Consider the following 10,706-nt stretch of genomic DNA (forward strand, 5'->3'; position numbering starts at 1 on the left):
CAGGGTGTATGTCATCTTGACGAGAAGCTGAGCATAATGACTGCAGGTGAAAAGTGCAAGTGTGGATAATGTGCACACAAAAACAACAAATGGGAGGAGGGACGGGGAATGAAGTACAAACACAGATGTTAGGTTACTGGATGTTTGCACAGCCACATAGTGCAGTGTGGTAGTTCACCTGTATATGATATAAAAGCAATGAGAATGTAAATAGGCCAGAGCCTATGTATACAATGAAAAGGTAGTCTCTGTTGAGACTGGAGGTGACCCGTCATAATACCGTCTGAGATGGGATCAACGTTTGTTGAGAGCTGCTCAACTGGCTAGTCTTGCTGTTTCAGAGCACACAGAATTATCAAATTCACACCCTAATAGCCCCCTTCCCTATTATCCCTGTCTTGCCATGGACTGACTTTATGCAGGCCAGATGAAGGCGTTTGAAGGACCACAGTCCGTGCCCGGAGCCTGCGAGTTGGCAGAACGCGGCGCAAAGAAGTGAGCAGAGTCCACCGAGCAAGCAGAGCAGCACCAGCCGCACATACCTTCGCATCTCCTCGGGCCCGGCAGGTTCGCGGATCCATGGGTGCTGGTGCAGAGGGGAGCGAGTTCACAGGTCCAAGTACACAGGGGGTTCGCAGTTGGAGTTGGTGAGGGGGTGGTGTGGTGCCTGCGCACACTGCTGCTTCGTTAATAATGGCATTTGGCAGCCCCCTTAATTGGATTAGGGCCTGGCCAGCTTCCAGCTGCTCATCAGAGTCCCGCAGGCCGAGCTCCCCCTGCATGCGCGGCGCACAGACTCTTACTTCTGCGTGCTCTCCAGCAGGATCCCGCTGAAGCTCCGCCGCCCCCACTGGAAGCTCACCACCAATGCCTCGTTCACGACTTGCTCCAGCAGCGCACCTCTCAAGATCTAATAGTTAGTTGGTAATAGTTAGTAAAAATGTAATCTGAATTTCCCTGTACCCAAGAGTCCGCTAAGCATCAGAGGTCAAGATTTGGAGATTCACAGAGATAAGCATTTGAAGGATATGTGTTGCCACTGAAAGCACATTGTTCAACATAACCTTCAGATTGTATGTGAAGAATGGCAAAGAAGAAGATGTTGTAGAATTAGGAGGCAAATAGAATGACATTTTTTTTTTACAGTGGAACAGTGCGGTATGAATTCTCAGAATTGTGAGACCTTTTGCTAGCATGAGAAAGCATATAAGATGGGGGAAAACAACATATGTAATTAATTGACGCTAGAGATAAGAGGGTGAGCTACATCACCATCAGGATTTCTGATCCCTGCTAAAAGTTGGTCGGTTGGGCAGCATGTCGGGAGGTGGGTACGAGAGAATAGTAAGATTATGCATGGCTCAGAGAAACAAGGTAAAATGAGTTTGCAATGACTGAGCTTTTTAAAAAAGTAGACTGCAAGAGCCAATGGTAAAAATTAGAACTAATCGCTCATCACTATTGGGATGTCAAGCAGGTAATGGAATGGCCATGTACAACTAATTTGTTCGATCCTGTACCAATTTGATTTCCCACCAGCTTGGTGAATAAAGAGACTGTTGCGCCACAGCCAGGGCTAAACAGTCACTTCTGACTCGACAAATCGAGGGCTAGAACATGACAGAGCGAGTGCTGAAGCATGATACGCCTAATACAGCGAGCACAAAAAACGTGAAGGTTCCGCACTGCTTGAGGACAGGAGAGTGGGGAGTTGACAGTTCCAGAATCTCAGGGTTTCCGAACGATCGGGGTGCTAGGGTGGTGCTTTTCATTTATTTTATTTTTTTGCAGATTTATACAGTGCGAACTCGACCCTAAGGTATTAGAGCGTTTTACATGAGCAGCAGTTATGTTACACCAAGGCACATTCGTTTTTTGGTAGGCACAGGGAGATTAAGTGATTTGCCTGGAATCAGAGGCAGATGAGCCCCCACCGAAGCTCGAACCTGCTTCCCAAGCTCCAAAGTTGGCAGTTCTGGCCGCACAGCCACATCCTATCCCAATTCTCGGGTAACGGGGTCAGTACTGGGAGAGAGCAGGGCTATAACAGGTAAGGGATGAAGTGCATCCACAGAGCGGTGGGTGTGTCTCTCGGTACGGCAGTGCCAGGTGTTCCCAGGATGTCTCCTGCTTGCAGAGTGCCCGCCTGCTGACGTCCTTGCCCGTACGCCAGTATCCTAGAAACACTGAATCAGCAATGCCATCCAATCAGAGACCCAGGACCACCTAAACCTGTGGGGGCCTCTCCGGCTCTAGAAGTCATTACTAAACTGTTGGGGCGGCCCACTGGCATCTGGGGCCGCCCTAACTACCACCACACACTGGACCTTCAACGGCGAGCACCACTTGGCTGCCCGGAGCCCTCCCCAGCCCTTTGACACTCACCGGGCTGTTGTGTGGGCGGGGGCTCCTCCTCCCGTGGTGTGGCAGCGCTTCTCCTGCGGGCTCCCCTGGGCTCATGGGAGCCCCCTGCTGCAGTCAGCGGCCTCACCGCCAGGTGTGTTCACCCGGGCCCCTTCCTGGGACCCGGGCTTGCTCCCTGATGCGGGGGTCCGTGGGGCTCTCTCCTCACTAGGAGAGCCCCCGCACACTGGCAGGGACACTTTCGACTCCTCACGGGAGCCCCGCGCTGGCATTGGCCGTCGTCCCCCTTCCCTCGGGCCCCCTCCTGGGACGCGGGGCTTCTCTGGGTATCTCCGGTCTCCCTCTGCATTCGGGAGACCGGAAAAGCAGGCAATGGCTTCCCCCAGGCAGGGGGAATTGGAAGTGAGTTACTCCCGGCCCCGCCCACAGTCAGGCGGCCGGTTTTGCCGCGGCGGCGGCTTCTCGTGTCTGCAAATGAGGGGTGGGCACCCTCGGTAGGTAATAAAACTGTAGAAGCGAGGTGGGCACTCGCTAAGGGTGTGTGTGCGGCGGTGGGGGAGGGGGGGTGGTATGTGTCTCTCTGTATGTGTGCGTGCGTGTATGTACACTCGTGTGTGTGTGTATGTGTGTGTGCATGCATGTGCGAAAGCAGGGGGAGGTGTGGCTGTGTGTGTGTTGGAACTTCCCAGGAGACAGGAGATGTGCACACGCGCACGCGGCCCGATCCCATTCTTGAAGATGCGCGTGGCCATCTCTTGTCTCCTGGGAAGCTGAGCCGGTGACTATAGGTCTCTGGCGAGACCGCCCTTTTGCGCGGTAATCGCCACAAGACCTAAAAAAGGGTTGCAGGGACCGTGATGCGTTGGTTCTTACACTAAGAGAAGGTGATGCATCGGTTCCTTGCTCCAGGAGAGGTGATGAATTAGTTCTTCACTGCTAAGCAGGGGAGGTGATGCATCGGTTCCTTACCAGAGAGGAGGTGATGTGTCGGTTTCTTACTACGTGGGGAGGTGATGGGTCGGTTTCTTACTGCATCTCCCAACAATGCGACAGACTTGGTGCCTCGATGCGATGCGAAGATCCGGGACGATGCGTGGGTTCTTGCAGCTGCAAAGCAGGCCTTGCATTGTAATCGGTGCCGTGATCTCGGACTTTGGAGACAGGTGCAATCGATGCGGTTTGCGGCAATTTCATGAGCATCAGGCTGGCGCTGTGACGGTTTCTTCAGCGATGCATCAGAAACAGGTATGGATGCATCACACTTCTTATTTATTTATTATTTATTTATTTATTTATTTATTGCATTTGTATGGCGCAATAGCTACCCTGAGGGTTTCCCGGCGCCTTGGATCAATGTTACACATGGAATAGGGGGGAGGAGAAGCTCTATTGATTGAACAACCATAATTTAATTCCCCTTCCGGAACCGAAGGTAGCATGGTTCCAGGTGTAAAAAGAGCGGAAGTGAGTTCCACAGTGCAGGGGCCAGGTGGACAAATGAGCGGCCGCCCATCCGAGCCCGGTTGACCCTGGGAACTGTAAATTTTGCCTGACTTCTTGTTATTGCGTTGCTTTTCCAGCTCCCAACAGCCAGAACAACACCTCTTGGCAGGTCAGAACTTCCAGCAAGGACGTTCAGGGGAGCTAGGGTGAGGTCGTTGTGTCCCTGAGCACAGGGGCAGTATTCCTCCTCATCTTCTCTAGCTCTCCTCCTTAGCAAAGGTTTCTCTTGATTCCCAGAAGTGATCTAAAAGTCTGGGCCCCTCTTTTTATACAATAAATCTCTTTGTTCTCTGCTGACCCAGGGCTCTGAGCCCAGTCCAAACCAGTTCTGGGGCACACTTTGCAAGTGCACAACAACCTCCATTGTCAGTGTGAGCCCTGGATCCAGACACACCACAGGGGGGCGGAGCTATCATTGTGGAAGGCAGGCACAGTCCTATTCAGGTGCAGGTGCTACTCCTCCAACCACTCCAAATGCAGACCAAGCCTATTCAGCCTAGCGCTGACTCATCCAGACTCTCTGGAACCACTTCACATATCCAGCCCCTGTCACTCCAAAGCCAGACAGTCAATACACATCCTAGCAGCGGCATACTGGATGGCTGAGCAAGAAAATACCTACTTTCTAAAAGTGGTATTTTCAAACACAGAAAGTCAAAATAACTCTCACTAAAAGAAGCATTTTAACATTCCGAGTTCAGGCATACTAAACTGTATTTTCCTATCTGGTTCCCAGGGGCAGTTATGCTTTTAGGATGTTATAAGCAAACCAGCCCATTCTATCCAATGGGAACAGGCCGCCTTACAATAGTGAAAAACGAAATTGGCAGTATTTCACTATCAGGACATGCCACACGCATCAAGGCATGTCCTACCTTTCACACACACTGCACCCTGCCCATAGGGGTACCTTGGGCCTACCTTAGGGGTGACTAACATTTAAGAAAAGGGAAGGTTAAGGCCTGGCAAGTGGGTGCACTTGCCAATTCGACATAGCAGGACTAGACTGCACACAGGCTCTGCAATGGCAGGCCTGAGCAACATTTAGCGGCTACTTATGTGGGTGGCTCAATCAGTGCTGTAGGCCCACTTGCAGCATTTGATTTACAGGCCCTGGACACACACAGTGCACTGTACTAGAGATTCACTAGTAAATCAAATCAGCCAATTATGGAAACACAAATCCATACATGCAATTTACAGGGAGAGCATATGCACTTTAGCACTGATCAACAGTGGTAAAGTGCCCATAATCATAAAACCAACAAAAACAGGTCAGAAACAGAAGGCCACAAAGCAACAAAATTTGGGGATAACCCACTTTAAAAGCCATTTGTAACAGTGACTATCTTCATGGCTGTTTATAGGCTAGCAGCATTATGCGCTGTGTTGTGTGCGGAAGTAAAATATCCTCCCATTCCTTATGTGAGAGGGATCACCATAATTCAGTATCCCAAAGTTTCTGACCTACATTTTTATCCCTTGATGAGGCTGTGCTAGGAGGACATAGAGTGTGATGATTATGTTTATCGCGGTCTTTCAGAAAAAATACATTTCTCGAAGTAAGTGATCTTTCTCAGGGTGCCTGGTCTGATGGAGGTATGGCTGCCCCGTAGTCGAATCAGAAAATAGTGTTGTGGGAGCCCATAGTCGGCCTTCAATTTGTTAAATGGGATAATCTGATCTGCATCAAATAGTTGCCCAATTTGTTTACAACCCACCTGTACCTATTGATGAAAATTGGTCAAGTGAAGGCCTGGGGTGAACTTGAGATTATCCAAGATTGATGTAATCGGGGAGGGGAATGACGTCAGGACCCTTCGCAGTGCCACTCTGTCCCAGACCGCAAGAATTGCCATTGTGACTGGGAAGGTGTAAAGGCCCCAGGCCCTATGTTTCCCTAGAAGTCAAGGGGACTTCCATGTGTATGTATTTGCTAATGCCCGGTCCATGACCCTCTATTCTTTCTCGGTTAGGTGCAACCCCATTTCAGCATATAGCATATAGGTAAGGCTGAGACCCTGAGATTTTTTATTAGTTGATATTAAAGCCGGATGCGTCTCCGAAGTGCTGAAGTTTGTTTAAAAGGGCGGACTAGGACTGAAGAGGATCGCTTAGCGCCACTATCATATCATCAGCGTAAAGGCTGATAGAGTGGGTGTTCTGCCAAAGCGCTGCTCGGTGATCCACAGGTCATCTCGGAAGCGATGGGATATAAGTTCTATATAGAGTGCAAATAGCAGCGGGATAGCAGAAAACCTTGTTGCATCCCTCTATGTATTGGAAAGGGGTCAACTCGTCATGGGTTTTACCTGCCCTGTGCTTATGACGAGTTGACCTTGTCATGAACAATTGGGATCCTGTAAATCCAGCGCAGGAGGGGAAACCCCCTAGCAGCCAAGGTGTTAAAGAACACTGTGTGCTTCCCACCATTTTAGGAAACACACCCAACCCTGGACCTTGTGTCCCTGTTTTCATCTATCCCGTATGGGAGGATTCTGTTTGTTTATAAACTATAGTCGGTTGAGTGGGGCCTCAGGTGTCAGACCTGTACAGCTGAGTGGGACCTCAGCTACGATTCTCACATTAGAGGAGCTGCCTCAACACTAATACTCTGTGATCACCTTCATGCCCACCATCTTAAGGGCCGTGGTGTCAGAGCATTCAGCAGAGTGGATCACTCATGGCTCAAGGAATTGCCAGAGGGGCCGTGCAGCATTCACACTCCTGCTGCATTTGTGGCCTCCGGATGCCCTGCCATCGCAGTGATATTAGTGGCGGTCGGGTATAGGGGTACAGCAATATCCTATGCGGCCACTATCATGGCCATACCCTCATTATTTTAATTTAATGGGAATGTTGGAGCTTGTTTACATTGATTTGGGGCCACCCAACATTCATACTGTATTCTATTTGATGTTCTTAAACAGCTCCCATAACACAATTTGAGGATACCAACTTAATTTTTAGCCTTCAATTTCAAATTCCTTCACATTTACAAAATGTTTTACATTTTACTTCATTAGTTGGTTGGACGGTCCGAGGGGGCGGGGGTGGAGGGGGGTGGGGGGGTTGGAGTGTGCCCTTCTCAAACAACAGTCACAGTCCTTATCAGAGTAAACCACAAAAGTCACTAAATTACACTGTGCTTGACCCTCTGGTAGCCTGGCACAAAAGCAGCCAGGCCTATCTTAGAGGCATACCCAATCACCACTAGATATATTTTAAGCAATACGTCTTTCACAACTGAACGTTCAAAAACCAGACCTAAAAGCCCATATCATACCCAACATGTCATCAGCAAAAAAGAGGAATTTGTATTAGATATCTAGATTTTACTTTAATCACCTCATATAGAATCTGGTGTTCAGTATTCGAGATTGTATATCCAGTAAAACAAAGCAGTATGGTCGCAGCAAGGGTAAGTGGCAGGGTAAGGGGCAAAGACAGAGACCATAGAAGGTTTGTGCCATCAGAAGGCGCCGCAGGCAGGAAGTAGCCAGAGCGAAAAACTCTGGTGTCCTTTTTTTTTAACCTCAAAATTTATCAGTAAAATGCAGTTTTGGACGGAACCTCAAAATTCATCAGTCCTGCCTTGTATAAAACGGATAAAACCATTCTTATCACATTCGCACACCCTGACCCCACTTCTAAAGTACTGTTACTTTGAAGTAGCATATACCCAGTGAGTACTTAAACGCCTATCCTTATTATGATGACAACACATTCCTCCCCATGGCAGCAAAGCCCCTGGGGAGACGCGCAGGTTCTGAAGGCACGAGGAGGCAAGTCGCAAAACACAAGCAGGCGTAACATTATTAATTCTGCCTAGGGAAATTCTTCTGGGGGGGAAAAGGACAGTTGAGAAGGTTCCTTTAGAATACAATGCCTGCGTTTTAACTGTTAAACTGCGGCGCTGACGGAAGGGTGGCTGGTAGCGCCTGGCGTCCTCGAGACATGGCTGTGCGCTACAGGTCGAGCGGTCCGCGTTCCCTGACAACAGTAAACAGCATGCACCCGATACCTGCCCCAACCGGCAAGTTGTATGGGAGGGAGTTCAAAGGGGCAAGCGCGTGCCGCTTAATTAGACGCAAAACACGCCAGCTCTCGCGTGAAATAACACACCTGGGGGCGCTCACCTGACACCTTGGTGGGTTTCCAGTTTGCCCGAGGCAGAACTCGGCCTCAACTTCCTACCCAGAAGCATGGCGAGTTTAGCAGAGGATATTAAAGTGGATACCGTATCCTCACGTCCCTTTCTCCCTTGCCGCTCTTCCTGTTAACGCAGTTGAGATAAGATTATATTCGGGATCTGTACTCCTTGCCCCTGGGCGGAAAGGTGAATGCCGAAGGAGCTCCTGTAGTCGGTTCCTCTGCCTCCTGCCCTCTCCCTTGCTGTGAAGCAGCCTCCACACCCCCCCCCCCTCGCTCTTCCTCACTCGCTGTTGGCTGAGGCTCACAGATCTCATTACCTGCTGCTCATTCACAGACACGCAAGAGCGCAGCACCTCGCCTGACATGCACTGGAGACATTCACACTAATAAGCAAACAGATCTGCCCCCTGCCTGGCAGGCCAACATTCGCCCCTTTGTGCTGTTCTTTTCCACGTTTCCTTTGATCCTGCCTGCTTCACACGGTGAAGTTTGCCTTGGCGTGGGTTACTCCTGGCAAGGTCATTGCAGTACCAATGGCATGAGCAGAACCTGGCTGGCTCTGCCGTGGTGATCACTCAAGGGGCGCATTCAAGTGTGCGAGGACAAACAAAGCGAGTTGGCGCTTCTGGAGGAAAAGATTCATCTCCTGGGAGCTGCCAGGCAGGGTGCCGTGAAAATAACGGTGGTGCAGATTGTACTGCTAGTTGGTCGAAGAAGTTCACCATGTCTACGGTCCAGGAGCGGCTCCTCCTTGGCCCCAGCAGGTACAAAATAAAACAATGACTGTTGGAAAACGAGGCGCATCTGTGAGGCCTGCACAAATAAAATGACTACATGTTTCCTTCACTGGGAACCAAACACCCAATTGTGACGCCTGACTCTCAGGGGGTAGTCTGAGGCTTACTCAAGGGAGGTGGTGTGGGCTGGTAATCACCAATTGTCGCGTGCGCAGAAGTAACACTCAATAATTGATTGTCCAGTGTGTACTTTGCTTTATAAAAGTAAGAGTATATTTATTAAACACCCAAACTACTCAATACTATGCACAAATTTATAAATATACATAAACTGTTGGAATTACTTTGTGACATGGCATAACACCTCCACCCCTCCCGCCGGGGGATGGGGTCTAGTACCACCACTCCCATGTATGCACATCATCTTGCCCCCAATGCAGTTAGTTGAACATAACAAGGGCACCATGCCAGTGGCAACCCACACCATTATCTCAACCAGCATTTAAATTAGGTAACCCGTCCCACCCAGACCCCTAGGTGAGTTTGTTACAACTCGGGGAGCACACCCCCGGCCACTCACCCCACTGACGGATGCCCGGTCCCACCCTGGCCCCGGGCTCAGACTCCTTGGGTTTGGGACCCCGGTCCTTTACCCGGGACCCCTGCACGCCTTCCTCGCTGGAGGGCAGCCCAGGGAGTCCACCCCCGGCTGCCCCGCCGGCTCCCCGCCCAGCCAGCACCCTCGCGTGCTGCTGCGGGAGCCGGCCCTACTGCTCTGGTCTGCCCGCTCCGGCAGGCAGACTCGAAAGCGCAGTCCGGCCTTGTCAGTCCTTGGGGGAGTGCGGCTGCACTCCCCCGGCCTCTGCCTTCTTCACGGGGCTCGGGGATGGGGTCCTGGACCCCCAGTCATCTTTGGAGTCTTCAGGGGCCATCTTCTTGGGGAGCCCGACAGCGCTCCCCAACTTGCTTTCTTCCTCTTTGGGGCCCGGGGATGGGGTCCGGAGCCCCAGAGTCTTCTTTGTGGGGGGAGTGACGGCGCTCACTGCCGCCTGCTCACCACATGGGGCCCTGAGTTGAGATCCTGGGCTTCTACCCCTGCTTCACGAGGAGCGTGATGGCGCTCCCCTGCTTCATTGTAAGCAGGGGACAGGGTGGGCTCCTGGCACCCGGCGGGGCACCTTCATGAGGAGCACGACGGCGCTCCCTGACTTACATCTTCGCAGGGGGCCCGACGGCACTCATCCGCCTCCATCTTCGGCGGGGGGCCAGGGAGGGCTCTTGGCCCTCCTTCAGGGCATTTTCACGGGGAGCGCGATGACGCTCCCCTGCTTCCCTTCTGTTGGGGGCAGCCCCCAAGGACCTGACCCACCCCGGGGGTATCTCTGAGACGGGCGGCGGAGCCCCACGTGCCTTGTTGTTGGTCATCTTAGGGGTCAAAGGTCGCCTACCTTCTGGGGGCATATCTCGGCCCCCAGGTGTCCTATCAGCTTCATTTTGGCCTCTTCTTGCTTCCGGTGCTGCTCCTCAGCCACTGGAAACACTCTCCTTCACCTTCCTTGTCTCCAAGAGGATGCACTTTGCTGGGAGCGGTCTTCAATGGCTCCCTGCGCCAGCCTTTCGCCTGCTCTACTCCCAGGCCTCTCTTCTCCCTGCGCAGAGGCCCATGCTTCTGCACACTGGTCCTGGACTCTTGATCCGGCACTGTTCAGGATCCTGGGGGCAGTCAGGGGGTTCCTACTTCCAAATGCCCATTGCGCCAGGCTCTAGCACCTTCTGCCTCAGCAAACCACACCCCAGAGAGAGCTTCTCTTCCTGTGCAAGTTCTTTTAAGAAGTTGGGGAGGGGGCTGGCAGGAAGTCTTTGTTTGCCCTATCACACTGCAACACATCACTTCTCTGCCCCTACTCCCTCCTTCCTACCAGGCCTCTGAGTTGGTTCAAGATGGCA

The 10,706-nt window shown here is 51.6% G+C and overlaps 1 protein-coding gene across 1 annotated transcript in view; it reads right to left on the reverse strand.

The window, feature by feature from the left end:
• The window catches only part of LOC147698535 (cilia- and flagella-associated protein 337-like), a 554,785-nt gene extending 546,613 nt beyond the window's left edge, over positions 1 to 8,172 (reverse strand). Inside the window, exon 1 of the mRNA XM_086935138.1 lies at positions 8,007 to 8,172. Within this exon, the coding sequence (XP_086791264.1) occupies positions 8,007 to 8,074 (68 nt within the window). The 5' untranslated portion in view covers positions 8,075 to 8,172. The remainder of the gene's footprint in view (positions 1 to 8,006) is intronic.
• Positions 8,173 to 10,706: the final 2,534 nt, after the last annotated feature.

This window comes from Lissotriton vulgaris, chromosome 8 (genome assembly GCF_964263255.1).
Source record: "Lissotriton vulgaris chromosome 8, aLisVul1.2, whole genome shotgun sequence".
Taxonomy (NCBI): domain Eukaryota; kingdom Metazoa; phylum Chordata; class Amphibia; order Caudata; family Salamandridae; genus Lissotriton; species Lissotriton vulgaris.